The 26644-nt window shown below is 40.2% G+C and overlaps 1 protein-coding gene across 2 annotated transcripts in view; it reads left to right on the top strand.

Moving 5' to 3' along the window:
- The window catches only part of SYNE1 (spectrin repeat containing nuclear envelope protein 1), a 621543-nt gene that overhangs the window by 325761 nt on the left and 269138 nt on the right, over positions 1-26644 (top strand). For both annotated transcript variants that reach the window (XM_060240915.1, XM_060240910.1), the window contains 10 exons: positions 2148-2303; positions 3187-3357; positions 4850-5176; positions 10143-10295; positions 11927-12094; positions 12812-12988; positions 14521-14667; positions 17428-17553; positions 18805-18981; positions 24731-24996. In XM_060240915.1, the coding sequence (XP_060096898.1) occupies positions 2148-2303; positions 3187-3357; positions 4850-5176; positions 10143-10295; positions 11927-12094; positions 12812-12988; positions 14521-14667; positions 17428-17553; positions 18805-18981; positions 24731-24996 (1868 nt within the window). The remainder of the gene's footprint in view (positions 1-2147; positions 2304-3186; positions 3358-4849; positions 5177-10142; positions 10296-11926; positions 12095-12811; positions 12989-14520; positions 14668-17427; positions 17554-18804; positions 18982-24730; positions 24997-26644) is intronic.

Here is a 26644-nt window from a genome sequence, read left to right as displayed (position 1 = left end):
TCTAACAAGAGTAACTCCGGCTGCAAATCGTCTTCTGAGTCAGACTCTGACCTAGTTCGTGGTCTGTTTGGGTGATTTTTACCACCTTTTCCCCCTTTGGTTCTTTCCATCACAGACCTTGTGCATTCAATGAAATTGCTGAGCAGTCGGGTTAGAACCGATAAAAGGAGGTACTTCTTCACCCAAAGGGTGATTAACATGTGGAATTCACTGCCACAGGAAGTGGTGGTGGCGGCTACAGGCATAGCCAGCTTCAAGAGGGAGTTAGATAAAAATATGGAGCAGAGGTCCATCAGTGGCTATTAGGCACAGTGTGTATATGTATGTATGTATGTATGTATATGTATATATATATATATATATATATATATAATTGGCCTCTGTGTGATACAGAGTGTTGGACTGGATGGGCTGTTGGCCTGATCCAACATGGCTTCTCTTATGTTCTTATGTTAGTACATGCAAAAACTGTACCTTATTTCCAGTGCAATTAAATAATATCCAGAGGGAATAACAGGAGAGTAAGCAGAGTGTAGCCTGCCGGAAGTGCTGCCACCATACACCACCCCCCACAGTTTTGAAGGGCACGTAAGGCAGAGATGTTCCACCAGACTTTCACCTAAGGACAGTGATGGTTGCTGCGCTGGCACCTCTCTCCTCAGTATCCTCTAAGGGTCCCCCCCCCCCACTCTGATGTAGTGTCTGATATCTGAAATCTGAAGTTTAGACCTGCACTGATTGAATGAGAAGCCATCGAGACTGAAATTGCTTATATCTGAAATCTGGTTTTATTCATTGTTTTATCTACTGCTGTATATACTGGCTACTATAGTTATCCGAAAAATATCTGAACTACCTCTTGCAATCTGCTCTATATAGAACATCTGGACCATTAAATCTGCTCTATGGAGAACATCTAGCCAGAATGGCAAGACAACATAACTAAGATCATAGCACCTGCAATGTCAATTTCTATGTTTTAAATTGTTTTTATTGTTTTATGCTTATTCGATGTTTATACTCATGTATAGTCATGAGCATGTGAGCCGCCCTGAGCCTGCCTCAGTAGGGAGGGTGGGATATAAATTAAATTGAAATAAATAAATATGTTGCCCAGAACCCAGCTTCGGCCATGATGGGGTAATTCATTAAGGCAAATAAAATGATGATGATGATGATAATGATGATGATATTTCCATAATTTCCTATCTATAGGGCTAGATAAAAAGTATATAAACAAGGAACAAAAGAGAAAAGAGAAAAACATTTTTCTTAACTTTATATAATATTTTTACTATCAGATAATGACTAGTAAATATATACTATAAAATTAAAAAGAATAACTACAAGAACGTGATTATATAATTTTGACTATGAATCTCATTATATCTCCTTAGACAGCTTTATCTAATCTATGTAGTTTGTAGAAAAAGGTCTCTACTTATTCTCAAATTAGATGATAGACTTTTTACTTATATGGTTCGTCATTTTTGCCATAACAGTATATCCTTTCATTTTGTATCTCCAGTTCTCAAGATTTGGGCAAACATCAGTCTTCCAGATGCAGAATTTCCAATTCAGAAAAAAAATGTGGGGAAAGCACCTACAAAAAAACTGGGGGGGGGGGGGATGTATGTGTGTGTGTTTAAAAAATCTAGCACCGATTCTGCTCCCAGGCTTCTCCTTTTATCAGATCAAGTGATCGATTCCCCTTCAGTTGCTGCATGGGCACATTTTGACCCACGGCTCCTTCCGATTCTCCCTATGCCTTCCCAATCTCTAAAAAACAAGATTTGGAAGGTGCAGGGAGAACTGGAGGGAGCCATGGGTCAAAATGCACCCATGCAGCAACTGGTGGGGAATGAGTCGCTTGATCTGATGAAAGTAGAAGCCTGGGGGAAGAGCAGCATTGTGGAATTGTTCTAAGGTTTTTTTTCTGGATCTTCACATCACTAGCTTCCATAGGATTGCACTTAATTTATTCACATTTCTTTCCCGTTGATTAAGTATAACTGCCTTGTATGAAAAGTAATGTTTATAACTTTTTATTGCACAACAGAGATTTCCATTTTTTTTTTTGTTTAAGACTCTAAACTATACTTTATGACACTCTGGAATGCTACCAGCATTATATTTCTTTGTCTCAGAAACTGCATGAAGAAATCATTATCTATAAAGACGAAGTTGAGGAAGTTGGACTTTTGGCCCAGCAGATCCTAGAGGAGAGTCATACTTCCAGTAGGATGGGAAGACAAGCAACACACCTCGCCTCTCGGTACCAAGCTCTTATCCTTCATGTATTGGTGAGAAGTGAAACATTTTTAAAGATATTGCTACAGAATGTTAATTGAAAGGAACATGTCTTTCATTAAAACAAGTGATTCACAGATATATAGTGTTCAACCAGTTGTTGTTTAAGAATGCCCCAATCTATTCTTAAAACTGCCTCTAGCGGAAGGGTTGTATCTGGTCTGAGACTAGCTTTGTTCCTCTTCCTCATCCTGTCTGTGGAAATCTTTTCCCAACTAAGAACTTTATTTAGCTTCAGAGGGAACAGATGCTCAAAATGCAACGTGACTTACTATGAACCATAAGTGGAATGGCAGTTGTGCCACAAGGCTTCCCTTGCCTCCTGAAATTTTTCTCATGGGGGCCATGGGTCTGCAATGAGGGGGAAACCAGTAAAAATGAGCCTGCTCCTCTGCTTTGGATGTGCCATTCTGTCAATGAAAAACAGCAGTTGGATGCAACCCCAGAAGTGTAAATGTGACTCAAAGAATCACCCACTCACAATTTTGAGCTGGATTTATGTATTTGACGCTGAAAAACCAAATGGGCAATGTTTGCTCAGAAAATTTCATTAATTCTTATAGTGCCTGTAATTTTTTCAACTGACTACAGAGTGTGATGGAAATGTAGCCATCCTAATCCACACAATCAAAAGAAAAACAATGCTAATGTAGACACAGGTTTGATTGGGACCTGAACTTTATCAAATGGTTAACCTCGACTGAGTAGGTAGGTGTACAGTATGTAAAGGGAAACAGTGGTCTAGTCATAACAAAAGTAGGTACATCTCCCATAGTTTTAATAAAAAGAGGATTTATTCACAAAGATATGGCTATCAAGAAACCAGCATTGAGGATACTATGCAACTATCTGTGTTGTTTTACATTTTGTTTGCAGGAACAAATAAAATTGATTGAAGAAGAAATTCGAAGTATGGAAGAATCAGAACTGGCTTTTAGTGCTTACCAAAACTGGTTTGAAGCTACTCTCAGGAACTTCAGAAATGTGGCAACCAAATCTGATGTAGTTGATAAAGCAGCAATGGATAAAAAAATGCAGAAACTTGAGGTACAGCATGGTGGCAGTCTATTTATATCACAGTGTAACTATTAAAGCATTTTTTAAAGTAATAACTTACTGACAGCCCTGCAATTAATTGTTAAAAACAATAAATGGAACAGTATGTAATGTTTAAAACTCTACAGAACAGTGAATTTAAAACTACCTCTTTTTAGAAATCTTTCACGTTGATTTGTTCACTGAGGAATACCAATACAAACTGCAGAGGATCTTAAGGCAAATTCTAGGCTACTTTTTCAGGTTATGTTGAGCTGTGGAAGGTACATTTGTCTTAGGAGTAATTCTTGGTTAATTATACAGCCTTGATACTCTTGTGAATAATAAAATGGCAAGAAAGGACAAATTATATAGCCTTGGGAGAGATGGTATAAAGGCACAATATTCAGTATAATGTTCTGTTCATCATAGAATCAGGATGGTGTATCCAACTGACATTTCTCATGGACAGTCACCTGGACAACTGTTTAATCTGTCCATGTTTTTGAAAAATGTAATGTAAAATGCCTCTGTTACATTCTGTAGCCCAGTGGTTCTTCATTTTTTAGAAGTGGGATCTGCCTACAAAGAAACTGTCACTTTCCTTCTGCTCAGAATAAATTGCAGGAATCTCGCATCAGTTAACATTCTCTGCTAAGGTTTTTGGAAGCAATATTGTGAGGGTCAAAAAAGAATTCCACAAAGCTCTGTGTGAAATACAAATATATTTCACAATAGACTTTGGGAGTAATTCTTTGCTTAGCAGAAGTTTAAAAGATCAAGAAAATAAAATCTATAGGTAAGAAAACAGAGAAAATAATAAAGTATCTGTAGATTTATTGACGAGGAGTTGGGAAGATTCCCAGATTTTTATTAGAAAGGCTCATGGTCTGCAAAACTTCTTTTTCCTCCAGTATTCTGGATGTTTCTGGGTATGCTTGCCATAGAACTCTAGAAATCTCCCTTTAAATATCATTTGCTTACCTGTGTCTGAATTACAACTAGTGCCTTTGACAGACTAAAAATAGACCTAAGTTAATAACAGATTCTGTATACGTGCATAAGCACATTTTATACTGTGGTCTAATTTAGTACTTCTCATGGAGTTGGTGTTTGAGTTGTACTTGGAACATTACAAGATGGACATATTTGTAATTTTAAAAAGGTATTTGCACATTTGCAACAGTGGTTTTGATAGCATTTTATCCAGCATACTACTAGGAAGAAAAAATGCATGTGTATCATGTATTTCCCTTGCTTATGAATATAAGCAGGATTTTGTGGTAGTGGCTATGAATAGACTGCATATGTGTGGCCCTGAAAAGTCTTTATATTATGAAAATGGTTTCTTTTACAAAACAAAATTAGCTTAGAAACAAACTCTGCATTTGAACAATTCAAATTAAAATTAAAATCCTGGCATGGATTTGAATATATCCAAACCTGCACAAATGATTCAGTAATTGTGCTCAGAAGATAAACAATCCATATTTTCTGTTCACAGGACCTCATGAGTGACATGGATGTTGGTCAAAATTTGCTGAAATCTGCCCGTGAAAAAGCAGAGAAAGCTCTTAAATACATGGAGAGAGATGAAGCTGAACAGTTCAAGAAAGAGATCAGTGATTGTGTGGGAAAACTGGAAGAGATAATCAGCTCTATCAGGAAGGAGCATACAACCTTAGCAAAATGTCTCCATTTAACAAAGGAATTTTTAGATAAATACAAAGCTCAGACTCAGCGGCTGTCAGAGTATCAGATCATAATTCACACTCCAGTTGATCCCAAAATGGAGTTATATGAGAAAAAGGCACAGTTATCCAAATACAAGGTAAGCAGAATATGGTCAGCAGCAAAATGAGTACATGCTTCAACCAGACAACATCTGGTAAGAACATAAGAGAAGCCATGTTGGATCAGGCCAATGGCCCATCCAGTCCAACACTCTGTGTCACACAGTGGCCAAAAACAAAATTTACACACACACACATATATACACACTGCGGCTAATAGCCACTGATGGACCTCTGCTCCATATTTTTATCTAACCCCCTCTTGAAGCTGGCTATACTTGTAGCCGCCACCACCTCCTGTGGCAGTGAATTCCACATGTTAATCACCCTTTGGGTGAAGAATACTTCCTTTTATCCATTTTAACCTGACTGCTCAGCAATTTCATCGAATGCCCATGAGTTCTTGTATTGTGAGAAAGGGAGAAAAGTACTTCTTTCTCTACTTTCTCCATCCCATGCATTATCTTGTAAACCTCTATCATGTCACCCCGCAGTCGATGTTTCTTCAGGCTAAGGAGCCCGAAGCGTTTTAACCTTTCTTCATAGGGAAAGTGTTCCAACCCTTTAATCATTCTAGTTGCCCTTTTCTGGACTTTTTCCAATGCTATAATATCCTTTTTGAGGTGCGGTGACCAGAAATGCACACAGTATTCCAAATGAGACCACACCATAGATTTATACAGGGGCATTATGATACTGGCTGATTTGTTTTCAATTCCCTTCCTAATAATTCCCAGCATGGCGTTGGCCTTTTTTATTGCAATCTCACACCGTCTTGACATTTTCAGTGAGTTATCTACCATGACCCCAAGATCTCTCTCTTGGTCAGTCTCTGCCAGTTCACACCCCATCAACTTGCATTTGTAGCTGGGATTCTTGGCCCCAATGTGCATTACCTTGCACTTGGCCACATTGAACCTCATCTGCCACTTTGATGCCCACTCACCCAGCCTCAGCAGATCCCTTTGGAGTGCCTCACAATCCTCTCTGGTTCTCACCACCCTGAACAATTTAGTGTCATCTGCAAACTTGGCCACTTCACTGCTCACGCCCAACTCCAAATCATTTATGAACAAGTTAAAGAGCATGGGACCCAGTACCGAGCCCTGCGGCACCCCACTGCTTACTGTCCTCCACTGCGAAGACTGCCCATTTAAACGCACTCTTGGCTTCCTATTAATTAGCCAGTTTTTGATCCACAAGAGGACCTGTCCTTTTACTCCATGACTCTCAAGCTTTCTAAGGAGCCTTTGATGAGGAACTTTATCAAAAGCTTTCTGGAAGTCAAGGTAAACAACATCTATCGGGTCTCCTTTGTCCACATGTTTGTTCACCCCCTCAAAGAAATGCAACAGGTTAGTGAGGCAAGATCTTCCCTTACAGAACCCATGCTGAGTCTTCCTCAGTAACTCGTGTTCATCAATGTTCCTACTCATTCTGTCCTTGATAATGGTTTCTACCAACTTTCCCAGTATTGAAGTCAGACTGACTGGCCTGTAATTTCCCGGATCTCCTCTGGAACCCTTTTTAAAGACGGGGGTGACATTTGCTACCTTCCAGTCCTCAGGAACGGAGGTAGATTTCAATGAAAGATTACATATTTTTGTCAGGAGATTCACATGTTCAACTTTGAGTTCTTTCAGAACTTTTGGATGTATGCCATCCGGACCTGGTGACTTATTAGTTTTTAATTCGTCTATCAGTTGTAGGACCTCCTCTCTTGTCACCTCAATCTGACTCAGGTCTTTCAACACCCCTTCCAAAATTAGTGGTTCTGGAGCGGGCAAACACTTCTCTTCTTCCACAGTGAAGACGGAGGCAAAAAATGCATTCAGCTTCTCAGCCATTTCCCTATCCTCCTTCAGTAATCCTTTTACCCCTTGTTCATCCAAGGGCCCCACTACCTCCCTGGCTGGTTTCCTGCTTCTAATATATTTGAAGAAATTTTTATTGTTGGTCTTTATGTTTTTTTCAATATGCTCCTCCTAGTCCCTTTTTGCCTGCCTGATCACAGTCTTGCATTTGATTTGCCATAGCCTGTGTTCCCTTTTATTAATCTCACTTGGACTAGCTTTCCACCGCTTAAAGGAGTCCTTCTTACCTTTTACAGCTTCCATTACTTTGTTTGTTTACCATGCAGGCCTTTTCTTATACCTGTTTGTGCCTTTCCTAACGTGGTATATATTTTATCTGAGCTTCTAGGATTGTAGTTTTAAATAGCCTCCAAGCTTTCCCAAAGGTTTTGACTGTATTTACCTTTCCTTTCAGTTTCCTCTTCACATGCCTCCTCATCTCAGAAAATTTACCCCTTTTAAAGTTAAACGTGGTTGTGCTGGTCTTTTGGGGCAACTCTCTATTTATACAAATGGTGAAATCAATAACGTTATGGTCACTGCTCCCAAGCGGTGCGATCACTTTTACATCTCTCAACAACTCTTGGGCATTACTTTGGACCAAATCCAGGATTGCCCCACCCCTGGTAGGTTCTGAGACCATCTGCTCCATAGCACAGTCATTGAGAGCATCAAGAAACTCAATCTCTTTCTCTCGACCAGAATACATTTTGACCCAATCAATCTGCGGGTAGTTAAAATCACCTATTATGATACAGTTTTTACATTTAACTGCTGTCTTTAATCCTTCCATCATATTATAATCGTCCTCTATCTTTTGATTTGGTGGGTGATAACCAACTCCCATAGTTAAATTTCCTTTTGGACCCTCTATTTCAACCCAAAGCATTTCTAGAAGGGAATCTAATTCTCTTACCTCAGTCTTGCTGGACCATATACCCTCTCTGACATGCAGAGCCACCCCACCTCCAACCCTTCCCTCCCTATCCTTCCGATATAACTTATATCCAGGAATCACCGTGTCCCACTGATTCTCCTCATTCCACCAAGTTTCTGAAATTCCCACAATGTCTATGTTTTCTCCCAACACTAAATATTCCAACTCACCAATTTTACTTCGAACACTTCTTGCATTTGCATACATACATCTATAATTTCCCAGGCAAGCTAGGCCCGCAACCTTCCACCTGCTGCCTGGAGACTTTGGCAGACACTCCATACTGTTTGTCACCATCTCAGTGGACAACTCTGATTCATTACCCGGTAAAATCTTTAAATATAATTTAATCTTTTATCTCTGGTGAATGTTCATATTGCAAATGAATATAATTTTCCATTGTTCATAGCCAAAATCTGCTCATGTTCACACTTATATGATAAATATCCATTCCTAATATTCCATATATGAGCATAAATATGGAAGAAGGATACATTTTGTAAGCAAGCCTGAGCAGTTTGTGACATAAGCAAGCATTTACTGTATGTCATAACAACTGGTTGCTTAATTTCTGTTTTTTCCCCCATCACAGGAATTTTAGTGAATCGATACAACTGATTAGTTTCACTTTACACAATGGGACATATGTTGTACAAGCCACATTTAAAGCCAGTTCTTCTTTACAATGTATCTTACTGAGCTCTTTTATCTCTGATGAATGTTCAGATTGCAAATGAATATAATTTCCATGTCCTGTTTTTCCAGTGATGGTACTTTGGGCTAAATATATAAGACTCCCAGAGATTCCCAGTTGTTGGGCTTTTTAAAAAAAAGTTAAAGCAGTCCCTGTTGGTGGGGGGTAGGTCATAGAAGAAGTGTTGGGGGTGTGCTTTCCCCTATGCCATTTTCCTAATTAAAATTCATATGTGCACACATTACACACACAAAACTACTCTTTGTTCCTGGGAGAAAAGGAACAGTATACCATATAGACTTCTTGTCTGGTCCGGAATCAAACATCCTATTTGCTATGTTTCTTTTCTATATGAGTTGTGACAATACATAAACATACTGTTTAGTATCTTTTAAAGACTGTAAGAATTCCTTAAGGAAAGATAACTTCTATGTGGATATGTTTCTTAGCTTGTAGAAATAATCCCCAGTATGAATGTTAGTTTCTCTTCTTTTCTGAACATCCTGAGGCTTTCTGTGCTAATCTTCTTTAACCAATGCCAACTTTAACCTCTTTTGATAAATTACTAAGTGATACAAGTTTGGACCATATTAAAAACATCTAGGAAAGGGAGTGGGATAAAACTTGGGGGATTTCTTCTATTAACAGAATTGCATGAGAATGCTGAGATTGAAGGTTGGATTGCCCTTTGTGTAGCCCTGAACCTGTACAGTCTAAATATGTAGCACAATTGCTTTGAAGTGCTTACTGCTTTTCTTCCACATTCTGGGTAATAATCTCAATTGGCTCAACTTTCCCTCCCACCTATTAGGGGGTTTTTTGTTTTTTGTTTTTTGCTTTAGGTGACACTCAATATCCCTCAGTATTCGTGGCTCCTGGAGTGCACTGAGCATACTTAGTGTTCTTTTGACAAGTGGGGGATTAGTTACAAACTAGTACTTTCTGCATTCCCTGGAATTCCTCTGAATATGTAGAAATACCTACCATTTTTTTAGGTGGCCCCATTTCTTGCCTTACCAATTTTCACAAGAACACTGAGTTCAGTATTACAAAGATTGATGCTTTCAATGATTCCCCATTTTTTTTTTTTTTTTGCTGCAGAACATTGTGAGAGAGCAAGTTTGGTGTAGTAGTTAAGTGTGCGGACTCTTATCTAGGAGAACTGGGTTTGATTCCCCACTCCTTCACTTGCTGATGTGACCTTGAGTCAATCACAAGTTCTCACAGAGCTGTTCCTCTTGAACAGTTTAGGTTGGAGCTCTTTTGTGGGGAGGGGAAAGGAAAAGAGATTGTAAGCCACTCTGAGACTCCTTGGGGTAGTGAAGGGTGGCGTATAAATCCAATCACCGCTTCCTCCTCCTCTTCCTCCTTCTCTTCTTCTTGGAGCATTGGTTATGGATGATGCCACACACATTTATTCAGAGGTTTTCCCCTCAATTAAATGGAGGAAGCAATTATCCATTCTTTAGATGTAAGATATTTAATTTTGAAAACATGTTTGATAGAATTTTCTATTTTAGTCAGTCCAGCAGATGGTGCTGTCTCATGAACCATCAATAAAATCTGTGAGTGAAAAAGGAGAATGCCTTCTTGAACTAGTGCATGATGTTAATTTAGCAGAGAACATTCAGAAGCTTCAGACGGAATACCAGGAGCTCTGCAATAAAACAAAGGTAAAAATCAGTGGTTCTTTAGAAAGGATTCCCCCTGTCCTAGAAAATGATTTAGCAATACAGGTGATGGAGCCAGGAGACTTTAGTGTGGAGCCAGGAGCAAGGTTGAGACAAACATGATTGAACTCAAAAGGGAGTTCTGGTCATGACATTTAAAGGGACTGTGTTCCTTTTAAATGCCTTCCCTTTATTGGAAATAATCTTTTGGGGCTCATAGAATTGGAACCCCTGGTCTAATATTTTTGAAACTTGGGGTGGGCATTAAAGAGAAGCACTAGATGTAATGCTGAAAATATGGAGCCTCTACTTCAAGAAACAGCCCCACCTGAGCCACAGATACCCATGGATTGATTCTCCATTATATCCTATGGGAATTGGTCTTCATAGGGTACAATGGAGTGCCTAGCTTTCTGCTAACCCTGAAGTGGGGGGTGGGGAGAGCCTCCAAACCAAGGAATCCTCTGTTCCCAACTGGGGATTGGCAACCCTATCTTATTCCCAAGAAAGTGTTTTTAGGATCATGCCCTTAAGCTCATTTGCGTATTTCCCCCTTATATTGCTGATGTGCACAAGCAAACAGTTAAAATACTATGAAAAGCTACCTTGCTGTGTTCTACATATAATTGCATCAAAATTCCTTTTTTTATGTGCGTTGTTTTGCTAGTGCACACATGACTTAGCATTGGTAAAATACTGCATTAAAATAATCGTGTTGGAACTGTACATCAATACACATTGGTAACACAGAGAAAGGGAGAAGACATGTGAAAGTTGTAGCAAACTATATGTATAGGTCTCTGAACAAAAACTAGAAATAAAATAGGGAGTGAAAGAGAATTCCTTGTGCATCACTTTTGTTTTGGGGGGAACCCCCCAAAACAAACAGGTAATTTGGAACTCCAGAGCCAGCAGTGGTATGAGAAGGGGAAAAATTCAGAAGTATCCTTTCAAATTGGCCATTCCGATAATTTAACAGTTTATGAAGGGAAGGGGGCAGGGTTTTGCTTCAGGTCATCTCCTTATTAATGTTACTAGTTAAGCATTTTGCCATATTAAAGGTGGTGATTCAGTGTGATGAGCATCATAGGGTGCATTCATACTACACTAAACAACAGTGTTTTGCAACTGTATCGCACAAAATTTCTCTTTAACTGGGCTGTCCTGTATCCAGCTGGAGCACACAACTTCTGACATAATCATACTCACTAGATGGTACCTGATTGGCATTGACTGTTATCACTCTCATTGTGATGTTAAATAAATGGTATTGAGGCAGTGGCCTAGGGAAACAATGGAAGTAAAAAACCATAAACAGAGCCAATAATTTTTCATCCACCATGAAATGTTTGCAGATGAATATTCTGTGCATATAACTTCTGCCAAGTTCTCGAAGATTTTTCTTATCAAGAGAAGCCAATCTGTTATTTTTTTCAAAATAATATTTATTCTTAAATATTGAACTTCTTGATTATTGGCAAGACAAGCAAGATGCAAACAATGCTGAGGCATTTTATGAAGGAGACAGTCATACATGTAAAAATGCATAGGCAATTTATAAATGACATATTAAGGTTATTGTAATATTGAAACTATTTTTAAATAGTGACTATGGTTTTCTTGTGAACATTCAGGCACATGTTGCAAATCTGGAGGTGAAAGTAAAACAACATGAAGAGTACAATAGTGATTTACAAGAGGTGGAAAAGTGGCTGTTACAGATGTCAAGCAGGTTGGTTACCCCTGACCTGATGGAGAACAGTAATCTAGAAGTTGTAACACAACAATTAGCCAACCACAAGGTAAATCTATAAGAGATACAAATCACCTTTTTCTATAGAGAATGTTTCAAATAATCCTGTATCTTCTTTATTACAATATAAGTAATCTTGCTTGCTTCCCTTCTTTGAAGAAACTTTGGCTTCTTCAGTGAAATTTTGGATGGGAAAATATTCTCAGTTTAGAGAAAATAAAAATATGCTTACAGTTACTTATCTATGCTATTTAAAAATTGCAGTGCATATTTGGGTGAGATTCCACTTTTAATTACTGTTTCTCCTCGCTCTGGGCTCAAAATCTGACAATCAGAAATGTTCTGATTTTCCCAAAAGCACAACTCCTGAGATTTTTTCCGATTATTTGTCATTATGTAGGCAAGTTATAAATATGAAAAATGGTATTTTAATTAGAAAAAATAAAAATAATGTAAAGAATAACACTGTAATCCTAACTGTATTACTAGGGAGAAATGCTTGTTAATTTCACTAAATTTTTCTTTCAAGTGTTGTGTAGGTCCTTGTGTACATGTGTTTTTTGGATATATGTAAAAGACATGCATGAGTGGACTTTTCTGTTCACTTCAATGGAGGATGAGGTTCCACAGGTACATTTCTTTGTACATTCAGAGCACACTTATTTTGGTGTTCCTTTACGTTTGCTGAAAAAGGAAAAAGGAAGGTCTGTTGCTAGAAACATTTTTTGGAGCGACAGTTGTAGACTTTGCATGCTGCTTTCTTTAGGCAATGATGGAAGAGATTGCCAGCTTTGAAGATCGCTTGAACAGCCTTAAAAGAAAAGGAGATCTCTTGATCAGTGAATGTGCAGAGCATCTCCAAGCAAAATTTAAGCAAAATATAGAAACCCAACAGCAGGGAACAAGGGACAGCTATTCTGCTATTTGTAGCACAGCTCAAAGAGTAAGTCTTTTTAATCCACTCATGTTTAGCGGATAACACAACACAGCAAAATGTGCTAGCAAATAGTATTTTTAAAAGCACAGATCATCATTCCATGATTCCATTATACTGGAATGATTTTATATACATGTCTTGAAATAAAGGAAAGAAAGGTCCCCTGTGCAAGCACCAGTCATTTCTGTCTCTGGGGTGATGTTGCTTTCACAACGTTTTCATGGTAGACATGTTTTCAGGGTGGTTTGCCATTGCCTTCCCCAGTAATCTACATTTCCCCCCCAGCAAGCTGGGTACTCATTTTACTGACCTCGGAAGGATGGAATGCTGAGTCAACCTTGAGCTGGCTACCTGAAAACCCAGCTTCCGCCGGGAATCGAACTCAGGTTGTGAGCAGAGCTTAGGACTGCAGTACTGCAGCTTTAACACTCTGCGCCACAGGGCTCTTCAAACTTGAAATAAAACATAATATTAAATGGTAATGATACAGAATCTTAAAAATACAGGTATCTTTGTGTTTGAAAAATATTTGTGAAACTGAACATTGAAAGACAATCAGAGAATACTGAAAATATTATTAACTTAAAGTTGTTGTTTTTAATGGATATAAACTGGTATGTTCACAGTAGTTCCAACCGTTGGGTCTTCTTCATTATGAGAAGACATCTCTTCCTGATATCAGACAGAGGTACCATTCAGAGCAGCAGCAAATAGATGGGCTTTCCTTCAGTGGCTCTGTCTAGCTAATGGACGACTGATTTCCCACTAGCCTTATGCCGCTCTCACTCTCCTCTTCTCCGCGGGGCTTCCGTCTGATTTCACACTATCTGTCTCGGGGCTGCAACTCGCTCTGCCTCTTTTGCGCAGGAAACAAGATCCTCTACAAACCAGTTTCTGAAAAAGGTGAAGCTAGTTGCAGCCCCAGGGCAAATAGTGTGAAATCCAACGGAAGCCCCAGCAGAGAAGAAGAGTGTGAGAGTGGCATAAGGCTAGTGGGAAATCAGTCTCCTTCTTCCTCCCTTTTAGGTGACTTTTGCCAGGTTTGATTCAAATATAAGCTTGCCTTTAAGAGACCATGGACTTCTTGTTAGTGTTCCTAACTGCTGCTACTACTTTTTAAAAATAAGAACAATGGTGAATATCAGAAATAATGATTACAACATTCTCATACTCGATTACCGGTTGACCCCTAATCAGTTCATCCCATCTTTGAACTATATATTTTATTTGGTCCTTGTCTAAGGTATTTCACACAATTCTCAGACCTGGGCCTAACATATAACTAAACATTGATATGATCCAGACTGTCTCAAGTCTAGCCTTTTTTTCTCTCCTAGCCTTTCTTTAGGACAGAGTGTTGCAACAGAAGACCATTCTGTAGTCTGTTGGCAACTTAGGCAGTTTAAATCACATTTAATCAGTTGGCCAGTCAGTTTAAATCACATTTAATCAGTTGGCCAAGCAAGGATTTACTTTCATTAATAGCATCAGATATGTGAATTGCCTGATTCATGTTTTGTTTTGTTTTATTTGGGAAGGTGTACCAGAGTTTGGAGCATGAACTCCAGAAACATGTTAACCATCAAGATACTCTTCAACAATGCCAGTCCTGGTTCTCTGCTGTTCAGAAAGAGTTAAAACCAAGTCCTCGGCCACCTTTCAGCCTGGCAGATGCTATGAAGCAGGTAAAAAAACCCCTTGGGAAACAATTGAGAACATAGTTGTTAGGTACATAGGGTTGCCAGATCCAACTCAGGAAATACCTGGGGACTTTGGGGGTGGAGCTTGGAGACTTTGAGGGTGGAGCCAGGAAACTTTTCCATTCCAAATAAATAAAAGTACAGCAGTGCAGTTCCCCTGAATACAGTCTTCACTTCCTTGTTCTCTTTTTTGGATTTTTTGTTTCCCAGCAGCTACACTTCCACTAAATGAAAATGAACACACATACTCAAAATAAACAGTTTGCAAGTTCACACTTTTGTGATCTTCCTGAGGCAATGGTATAAATAGCTTTACTCAGCAGAGTTGTTGAATGTAACTGTCTGATGTATTTCAACCAACTTAAGGAGAGAGAGGTCTAGAGGTTGGAGTTTTCTTCTATCCCATTCTCAAGTTCTAGTTAACTCTTTACTATCCCTTTCACTATACAAACAGCTGTGAAAGGACTATAAAATGATCAGAGAGACTGTGCTCTCTCTCTTCATCTCTTACACACATGGCTCTGCCTGCTTGCCTCGCCCCTGTGAGCTTAAGTCTTTCTGAGATTTAAAGACACACACACACCCCTTCCAAAACACAAGCAGTTTGCTAGCTTCTAACCTGCCTGAGATCTAAGGGCACATTGTGGCTGTTGGGGCAGGGCTTCCCCCCACCAGCCAACTGGCTGGTGGCAGGGAGGAGCCTGCAAAACTGGGGGATCCCCCACCCAGACCTAGGGATTGGCAAACCTATATGAACAATCCAAAATGTGTATAGCATTATACAGACATAAGTCTGTTTGTCAAGATCTTGAAATAATATACTGGCTGTTCTGACTTCAGAAAGGTAATGGAATGCAATATGCAAAATATAGTGCAATGTAATCCTGACAGGGAGTCATATGTTCCCTTCTAAAATCTGCTGCTGGATGTTGTACTGTGTACTGAAATTGAATTCCTTGTTAAAAAAAATTATGCATAGTTTTCTGCATGGTTTTTACAGTTCTATAACTTGTTCGTATGTTATCTATTTAATTTCGTTCATTGCCTGTTGCCATCTGGCTGCTTGAATTGTTTGACCAACACTTTCTGTACAGTTGTGGAACAAGGAGGAAGTAAAGGTGGTATGGAACAGAAGATCAGTTATGCCGTATCTACTGAGAAAAATGCCACTTAGAAGGCACTACTAGGCTTAAATAATAAAGTCCAAGTGTAACTATTTTAACTGCATAACACTTTTTCTGTACATGTTAAAAATTATTTCCCCAGACATCGTTATCCACTGAGAGAACATGCATAAGAATGCAATGGGGAATTCAGTGGGGACGTCTGCCTGAGTAGGACTCATAATGGGGCAATGCAGTTGAGCTGTCTTTGATATGGTTAATCTCACTCAGCCATTCTTTTTCTAAATATAATGCTATTTATGGCCATGACAATGTAATTGATTCCTTTCATGAAGAGAGACCCTGTTTTGAGCATCTGAAAGTTGCTCCTTGAAGTTATAATGCCATTAAGGATGGATTAAGAAATTTGCAGTGAGACCAGATGGTGATTATTTTGTTCAAATACAGAATCATTACTTTGTCTAGACAACCAATCCTGGGTTGTTAATTCCTCGGGATGAATATGAATCCTAACACAAAAGCCTGGCTTCAGACCTTCAAATGTTGGTTGTGTCTCCACTCTATATCTGAATACCCTGGTTTTGCCCCTATTATGTTGTCTGACTCTTTTTCAAACAATTGGTCACATGTAATTTTGCATAAAATCAAGTCAGTTGGCATTTCACTTGGCTTGCTTTCAATGCTGGAGAAACAACAAGCTTTTAGAGTGTTGTGTCAAGGACTGTTGGATATTGAGAGAGAAACTCTGTACTCATTAATTCAGGATATGTTCCCTACTTGTGTATGGTATAGTGCCTGATTATGGGATTCTAGCTGCTCATTTCTTGCACCTTGCTCACAAGGTTTTATGTTTAGCCTTCTGCAGTCCTTTATGGCAGAGTATTAAGAACTTATCATCAAGAAAGACTCTGCCCATGTAGAGCTGAAACTCCTGAATTTCTATCTCATGTTGTGCTTTGTTGCAATTTTTATACTGAGCTGAGGAACTCTCTTAGGCCACTCTGACAAATACTTAGTTTTGTATCTTCTATCTGACCAGAACCCTCATATCACTAATCAAATAGCTAGGTATCTCCTACCACCATGAGGTTCCAAGAACTGATTGTCAATAACTTTGGATAACTCCCTTTCTTTTTTAAACTGTATGATTTTTGTATTTGTGTTGTGTCACTGGAGGCAGCAAAATCTATTTATACAATTTGTAGTGACTTATATAGGCTTTTTAAATTTGATTTGAACCTAACACATGGTCTTTCATGTCTGAAAAAATAATTCATCTCAAACTGTAGCTGGACAAATACTAAATGACAGTTATGCACACATTGCTGTCTGCCATACTGCACACTAAGAGATGCTTGTGTTTCCAGAAAGTTAAATGCAAAGTGTCTTAGTATAGAGAACAAGGCAGTTGGATGAATTCTGTGTTTGAAACATTCCTCCTTTCATTTCAGAAGCAAAGATTTAGAAATTTTATGAGTGGTTTGTTAATTCTCAATAAGGAAAAGATAATTTCATTATTGGCACTCTTCTGTTTTTTATTTAATTGGACTACTAAGGAAAATTTATCAATTAAATGTGATAGGTCTGTGTTCTCATGAGAAAATTTGCTCATTCTCTTTAGATTAAACATTTCAGAGCCCTGCAAGAGCAAGCAAACACCTATTTGGATCTTTTATGTTCCATGTGTGATTTGTCTGATAGTACAGTAAAGACTACAGTGACAGACATCCAGCTAACAAAGCAAACGGTAAGGGATAAACTGTGACAGACCTCCACTAATGCTTCTTAGAGGTTTAATTGTCTTGCTTTGTCACGTGGACCATGTTGGGTACTATTTGTTTGAAAAAACAGTATAGCAAAGCTTCCCTCTGTCCTTCAAAGTGACGCATTAACAACTCATGCAGTAATATTTTGAATATGTTTTAGTTTGAGTACCGTAAAGGTTGTTGTTGTTGTTATTCATAACTGCTGCATATGAAGTGAATTAAAATATATTGACAGTGGTAAAAAATGCGATTTCAAATATTTTTTGATGAATGAGTCTGGAGCTGAAACCACTTCAGAACTACAGTGAAATATCAGAAACCCTAACCAATACATTGACCTATCCCAAACCATCATTAACATTGTGTCTTATAGTAGATCAGGATTTTAAAGAGTTTATCAGAATTACAATTCATCACAGCATTATGCAGTAAACTGTTAAAAATGGCCAAACAACAGAACTGTCAGTTGTGAATAAAAACCAAGTTCCAACAATCAAAAATTTTTAATACCAGAGAAGCAAATAATACAAATCCAGACAACCTATAAATTGTAGTCTGAACAAACATGCATGTTTAAGAGAAATTGTTTTCCAAGTCCCTAAAATGACAGATAATAGAGAAGAAAAGAAAACCAAACAAAGTAACATGTCTCTTTCCTAAACCTTAAAGGCAACCTGCTGTTGTCCTTGAAGTAAGAGTAAGTGTTTTGGACTCATCAGCAGTGGCACACTTTGTTCTATTATTTTGGTTGAATCACTAAACCAAAGACAAATTAACTACATCAGTCAAATAAAACTGAAATAAAAATGTTTAGTTTTTTTACTTCATCTAACAGAGGATATGTAGGTCATAATAGCTCTTTGAATGCAGGCAGGCGAGAACAAGCTCTAAAACCCATTTAAAAGTTGCATCTTTAAGTTCTTAGAATCCTTAGTTTTCTCTAAGAGCTAAAAAGTTTGGCAAGTTGTAGATAAAGCTGTGATAAAATTATTTAGTAACTAGTGAGTCCCTGTGCTATAGCCATCTCAATTTTGATATTTTGCAGGGCTACAGTTACAGACACGGGAGACTTATGCAAGCTGCCTTTATCCTCCATCTCTGCGGCCTGTCCCCACCCCCTACTGTAAATCTACTGCAAGTGGCTGCCCTACATAAAGTGCTAGTGTACATTTAATACAGCCAGTAAATAATTGCATTAAAATGTTTTTATTGCCCTCCCCTGTATTTTACAGATTGAAGATCGGATAATGAATTCACAGTACCTTGCTCAGGGCTGGGAGGAGATAAAACAAATGAAGGCAGAGCTTTGGATATATTTGCAGGATGCAGATCAGCAGTTACAAAATATGAAGAGACGAGGGGCAGAACTGGAACTGAACATTGCTCAGAATATGGTTATGCAGGTGAAGGTAAGAAGCAACTCACTTTTGAGAGAAATAAAAGTTTTTATCCAGCTTTTCATTTCCTTTCCGTGCTTTTGGGAGCAATCTTCAGCAGGTCCGCTTGAAAGGATGTCTCATGTTAGTAACTGGGTCTTACTTGAAGGAAAGTAAACTTCAGATTGAAGCCTTAATCACTCTATGTGCTGTACATTTTTTTGATCAAATGCAATATGTACAAGGAATGAGGTGCCCAATAATTGGAGTGCCTCAGTGTATGGCAGAACTGGAACAGGTAGTTTAGTGCTGTTGTTTTTTTTGTTTTACAGTTAAGTTCATTTCCAGCAGATCAAGCCCGTTAGTAAGGGAGGTTCTCTAAAACTAATTTCATACTTATCCCTTGGTAAACATGAAATAATTATTTGCTCTGAAAAATTATATCCATTTTTTTTTTCTGAGCACAGATAGTATAAAACTTTTGTTTTTTATAAAATAGTGTCCACTTTCAAATGGCAGAAGTAATATATTTAGAGCAGTGCCACACTTAATTTTAGGAGGCAGCTACTGTAGGCCAGTTTTTAAAATATCTGAAAATACCATGCTCTGTGCATGCTTGTGTGCGGCACATTCATGCAAAAATCACTCTGGATTTTTGTGGAGCAGTTTTTTTTCAAACTGCCTCCCATCTTGTTAACAGCATGCCAAGATATTTGTCTTCCATACTGATCCAACCTCCCCATAGTTGTCCTGAACCAAGCACATGCAGGACCAAGTTTTTATTAGGACCTACATAGCTTAATTACATATATGCAAGTGCCCAAAAATACATTACATTGCAAACAGTTATAAACGGAATGCTTTAAAATAAAAGTAATTTAATAAGAAAAGCAGCTCTGTGTGAGAAGACTTTAGAACACAGAAGTAAGTGGAAAGAGGACAGAAGTCATAAACCTTTCCCCACACATAATTTCTATGCTCCAAATTGCCTCCCCTCAAGCAACTATTCCCCCTCTAATTTTATATATGCATTTGCTGGATCACATGGCATTTGCTGGAACTCTGAATGAGTAGCTGTTTGAGGGCATTTTGATCTGACAAAATGGGAGAAAGAAAATGAGCTAAGTGCTCTGTTACCATTGGCGACTTCTCCACTCTAAATTTCCATGTCCCAAACTGCTTTCCTTTTGTATTATTTTCTTCTTAAGTAATGTTGAATTTTTGTTTAACATTTAATCCCCCCCCCCCCCCCCTGCAACTACTAGTATTTGTATGCAAAGGTAGCCTTTGTGTGTTTCCACTTTGAGTTATGGAAAACACAACCAGGGATGTGCAAAAAAAACCCAGTAAAATTTGGATTTGGGCTTATTTGGAGGCAAAATATTCAGGGTGTCAAATATCCTCAGATAAATTTGGGAGATATTTGGTTATTCCCAACTATACAGCTCCATGATACCCTATAGGCCATTGAAGTCAATTGCAAAACAGGGTATAACGAATGGCAGCTGGGAAGCAGGGGGTTTGAGGGAGAGGCACCAAATTTGCAGGGCAGTACAGGAGCATCTCCCACACAGAACCTCCAATTTTCAAAAAGAGTGGACCAGAAGGTCCAATTCTAGGGACACCTGAAGAGGGTGCCGCCATCCCACCATTGTTTCCTATGATAGGGAAAATTTGCAAACACAGGCAGCAGTCAGATTTTCTTAGAGAATCTCTGCAGTGGAAAGTCAACTATGGTGGGGATGCTTGTTTGCAAGGAGCATAACAGTCTTATGTGCTCAAGCAGAAGAAGTGCTTCGGTGGCAGTGCCAATGCCACACACACAGAACCTTAGTTCAAATCTGAGAATCTCTCTAAATTACAAACTTTAGGGGGGGTGCTTTCTGCAAGCACAGAAGCAGTGCATTGAATGCACTGGTGCTAAGCAGCAAAGCCCTGTGCCAACCTAATAGTGACCAGCCCAGTGGCACAAACCTACCCAACTACTGCCCAGCAGCTGAACCCAGTGCCTTTGTGGCCTGGGTATACCAAAAGATGAATGGGCACAAATCTAAAATCAAGATTCACAAAGCTGAGCAACCTGTTTTACTGGCAACATCATATCAGAAACAGACTCCAACAGGAGATTGCAGGGGTTCCATTGCCCTGAGTTTTGTAATGAGTGTAAAAATTGTAATTCAGCAATCTCCTGTTCCAGTCTAGGAGAATCTGATTACTGCCTGTGTTTTGGGTTTTTTTTATCATAGGAGACAATGAGGAAGGGGGACAACCACTATGGAGTCCCATAGAATGGGAACCCCTGGTCCAATTTTTTGGGAACTTGAGGGTTCCTTTGGGGAGAGGTTCCTGCAACTTCATAGCAAATTTGCTGCATCTCCCTCAAACCTCCTACTGCCACAGGAAAGCATGGGAAATGGGGGCACCCTCTTTGGGTGCCCCTAGAATTGGACCTCCTGGTGCACTCTTTTTGGAACTTGGGGGTTCTGTGGGGAAGAGGCTCCTGCAGCTAAACTGCAAATTTGTTGGCTCTCCCTCAAACCCCGTCCCCTCCAGCCCCCAAATTATGCCCTATGATAGTTTGCCATTGACTTTAATGGCCCATAGGGTATAATGGAGTTGAATGGCCACTGAATTTCAGCAGCTATTAAGGGCTGCTGTATTTATTTATTTATTTATTTATTTACATTAGACTTTTATCCCTCCCTCTCCGCAAGCGGACTCAGGGCGGCTTACAACAGTCATTTACACAATTTAAAACAATAAGTCAATAATCTGTACCATTACTATGTTGGTGGTTCTGCTTTTCAGACGGTTGGGCACCGGGAACTCTAGCTGATGTCAGGTGGCAGCTTTCTCTCAGTTTAAGCATCGAAGGCCTGTTGAAACAATTTGGTCTTACAGGCCCTGCAGAATGTAGGAAGGTCCCACAGGGCCCTTATGGCCTCCAGGAGAGCATTCCATAACTCTGGTGCTGCCACCGAGAAGGCCCTGGCTCGTCTCAAACGCAACCTGGCCTCCTTTGGTCCAGGGGTGGACAGCAGATTTTTTGTCCCTGAACGCAGTGCTCTGTGGGGGATATATGGGGAAAGGCGGTCCCGCAGATAAACAGGTCCCTGACCATAAAGGGCTTTAAAGGTCAATACCAACACCTTGAAACGGATTCGGAACACAATAGGTAGCCAGTGCAGCTCTTTCAGCACTGGCTGAATGTGCTCCCATCAAGGGAGCCTCATTAACAGCCACGCTGCAGCGTTCTGCACTAACTGTAGTTTCCGAGTCAGTGTCAAGGGTAGCCCCATGTAGAGAGCATTACAGTGATCTTTTCTTGAGGTGACCATAGCATGGATCACCATTGCTAAGTTACTGTGCTCCAGAAAAGGAGCCAGCTGCCGCATCCGCCAAAGATGAAAAAAGGCGGATCTAATAGTGGCTGCTACCTGGGCCTCCATTGTAAGGGAGGGCTCAAGGAGCACGCCCAAACTCTTGACCTTAGGGACCGGTATCAATGGCACCCCGTCTAAAGCCAGCAGCTGGACCCCTCCCCTTGGATCACCCCGGCTCAGACAGAGAACCTCCGTCTTTGTCGGATTCAATTTCAGCTGACTCAGCCTGAGCCAGGATGCTATGGCTTGAAGAGCCAGGTCCATATTTTCCGGGGTACAGTCGGACTGGCCACGCATCAATAGATAGAGCTGGGTGTCGTCTGCGTATTGGTGACAACCCAGTCCATACCTCCTGACAATCTGGGCAAGGGGGCGCATATAGATGTTAAATAACATCGGGGACAGAACCGCACCCTGAGGCATACCACATGTGAGTGAGTGCCTCTGGGATGACTCCTCCTCTATCACCACCCTTTGTCCCTGATCTTGGAGAAAGGAGGTCAACCACTATAAGGCGGACCCCTGAATCCCCACGTCGGCAAGGCAGCCATTCAGTAGCTGATGATCAACCGTATCAAAAGCGGCTGACAGGTCCAATAATAGCAGCACTGCTGAACCGCCCCAATCCAGATGTCGCAGGAGGTCATCCGTGAGAGCAACCAGAACCGTCTCCGTCCCGTGACCTGGTCGAAAGCAGGACTGGAATGGATCCAGTGCGGAAGTGTCTTCCAGGAATCCCTGTAGCTGAATTGCCACCGCTCACTCTATAACCTTACCCAAAAAGGGAAGGTTTGATACTGGCCGATAGTTCGCCAATATGGCCGGATCTGCAGATGATTTTTTCAAGAGGGGACGGACCACAGCCTCTTTAAGAGGCGTGGGAAAGATCCCTTCTATCAGGGATCTATTGATGATACCTTACAGTGGTTCACGTAGCATCGCCGGGTTAGCTTTTATGAGCCAGGATGGGCACGGATCCAACCTACAAGTCGTAGGGCGTACAGCTAAAAGGATCCTGTCGACTTCCTCCAGGCTGAGTGGACTGAAGGAATCCAGAACTGGACCAGAAGACGTGCTTGGTGCCCCAAGTTCTTTCACTGTATCAAGTATGGCGGGAAGGTCATGTCGGAGCGACGAGACTTTATCTGCGAAAAAACTCGCAAAAGCCTCACAGCCTATTTCCAATTCTCTAATATTTTGTTTACCATGCGGTAAAATTGTTACTGACCGAATTATACTAAGCAATTGTGCTGGGCACGAGGTCGCAGATGCAATCCGGGATGCAAAGTAATTCTTCTTTGTGGCCTGGACTGCCATCTCATAGGTCCGCATAAATGACCTATAGGATGTTCTCGTAGCTTCGTCACGAATATGTCGCCATTGTCTCTCTAGTCGTCTTAATCGCCATTTCATTGATCGCAGCTCCAGGGTATACCATGGAGCGGATCGTGAACGAGGATGAAGAGGACGTTGGGGAGCGATCTCGTCGATGGCCATGGAGAGCTGGCTATTCCAGTTCTCCACCAGTTCATCCAACGAGTCGCCAGAGAGCCAGGGATCCCGCATAGCCGTTTGAAGCTGCAAAGGGTCCATCTGGCTATGTGGGCAAGCTAAAACTTGCTCACCACTTAGACGGGGTAGAGGTGGCGTATTCACATGAGCCCTCAGGGCATAGTGGTCAGACCATGGCACTGCCTTGGCAGAAATCTGATCCACTCCAACTCCCGCCGCAAAGATCAGGTCTAATGTATGTCCAGCCTGGTGCGTGGGCGCTGTTACATATTGGGAGAGTCCCAGTGCTGCCATGGAAAGCACTAGGTCCATCGGCCGAGTGGAAGCTGCGTTCTCGGCATGGATTCAGCAGCTGAATCAAATCAAAGAAAAATATTTTTATACATGAAGTCCAGAAAATTTATAACTACTTTTTATATGTACCTTATTAATGGTGCCAGCTAACTTAACTAAGTTACTAGAATAACTTTGAATAGGATTGCACTGCCAGGTGCTTATCAAAGAAGCTGATTTGGCTGTGTGCAGTGCCAAATACAGCTGAATTTGGTTCATATTTGGTTCGGCCACACTGAATGCACACCCCTAAACATGACCAGGAAGAAGCAATATCTTTTCTAAAGGGAAGACAAAAAGTGAGATGCTGGGACTCATATCAGCTTCAGTCTGATTCTCTCTGTGGGACTTTCCATTTCATAAACTTCCATTCTGATTGCTTTATTCCCATGAAGTTGTCAACACATCATGGGACTGAAAGATGGAAATGTTGCTGCCTTCTGTTTGTTTTTGTGATGCAGTCTGAGTAAAGCATTGCAAGTTTTTATCTACTTCTCTGATTTAATGGGATGCTCTTTTGTTGTTTTTTTCCCTTTATGTGTCCCCTCATATAGGAGTTCAGTCAGAAGCTGCAGTTTAAGCAGGCAGCTTTGACAGCTGTGACTGAAAAGGTGAGCAAACTGACCCAAGGTCAGGAGTCACCAGAACACAAGGAAGTAGGACACTTAAGCACTCATTGGTTAGACATTTGCCTTGAAACGAACAAAGTTCTCCTGCAAAGGGAGGAAGATCTTCAGAGAACAAGAAGTTACCATGATTGCATAAATGCAGTAGAAGTCTTTTTGGAGAAGTTTACACAGGAATGGGACAACTTGGCAAGGTAAGAAAAATCTTTTTATACATGAAGTCAAGAAAACTTATAACTGTACTTTTTGTATGTACCTTATTTATAGTGCCAACTAAGCTTAACTAAGTTACTGAAATAACTTTGAATAGGATTCACTGCCAGGTGCTTATCAAAGCAATACAGAACCACACTGACAGGAAAATAGGGATCTAACTTATACCAAGCCTGATTGCTGATCCCTTTAGCTCAGTATTGTTCTATGTTGGCTATCAGTAACTCTTCCAGCCAGAAGGCTGTGTTCTTTCTCAGCCTGGCTATATAAAATTCTGGACACTTTATGTGTGCAAAATGCATGTAGTGCCACTGAGTTGTAGCTCTTGTACAAGTGTCTCACCCACATGCCTTTGATACATAGTTTCTGCCATCATAAATTCCCCTAAATCCTCTTTCACCTATGTGATTGGATGAAAAGAAGAAAGGTAAAGGTGAGCAAATCTATCCATCCATAGACCTTTATTGGCATTAATATAAGGGTACAGCATACTTTAAAACCAACAATAACACTATAAAATATAGTAAAACTTAAAAAAAGGCCAGCAAAAGTTAAATAACATAAAATAGCTGTGGGCTATACATAAGTGAGAGCCTCTCTGATTTGGATCGCAACCTGTAAAAAACAAGCAACGTGAGTAATGACAAAATTGTGTTTCCTGTGGAGTAAAAAGCGAACCTTGGCATTGGCAGAGAGGCCTTGAAGGTCAAAGAGCAGAGCATCTAGGTATCTTGCTCGAGGACTGCTATAAAAAAGGCAGTCCAGAAGAACATGAGAGACCGTTTCGATGACTCCTTGACTACAAGGGCATCGTCTAAGATTGCGGGGGATTCTATAATATCTTCCGAAAAGGATGGCCGATGGTAGTGCATTAAATCTGGCCAGCATGAATGCTCTTCTTTGGTGAGGATCGGTTAAAAAGAAGAAATAGGGAGCTAGAAACCCAGGAGGCTGGGATAAACCCAGATAGCTTGGGGAGCAAGTTTTCCGGGCTGCCTCAGTTAAACGTTGCAGCTGGATATCTAATAGTCTGCATTTGATAGATTGAAATATCGCAGAAGCAGAGGATAGATAAAATGCATCCAAGGAAATTCCTATGGATGTAGTTTTCTTTTGGATCAGGGTTAACCATTTGGATGCATGATGGTCCATCAGCATCAAAAAGGTGAAAGAATTCTGATCAGAGTTAAATAAAAGGCGCAGCCAAAACTTAAAGGTCAAAAGCCAGGTGCGAGTTTCCAGGAGCAACAGTCCAGTTTCCATGCAAATTGCAGCATAAGGAACGCAATTGGGTAATCCCAGTATTTTCCTCAGAAAAAAAGGATTGTAGGCCTTCAGTGGTGTAATCAAAGGCGCCGATCCATATGGGAGCACCATATAGGAGTTGGGGGCTAGATTTCACATTAAAAGCTCTTAGGGCCATAGGGACATATCGGTTCCCTTTCAGATTTAAAATACGGGCAATAGCCAAGGCACTAGTTCTTGCCACTGATAAAGCACACTTGCGATGGGTTGCCCAGCTCCCATTGTAAAAAAAATTAATCCCCAAATATTTGGTAGTTTTGACCTGTTCAATAGGGTTTTCCTGAACTAACCATGATTGTTCCTTCCAAGATTTAGAGAAAACTA

This window comes from Heteronotia binoei, chromosome 1, assembly GCF_032191835.1.
Source record: "Heteronotia binoei isolate CCM8104 ecotype False Entrance Well chromosome 1, APGP_CSIRO_Hbin_v1, whole genome shotgun sequence".
Lineage (NCBI taxonomy): Eukaryota > Metazoa > Chordata > Lepidosauria > Squamata > Gekkonidae > Heteronotia > Heteronotia binoei.
This window is presented reverse-complemented; position numbering and strand designations above follow the sequence as displayed.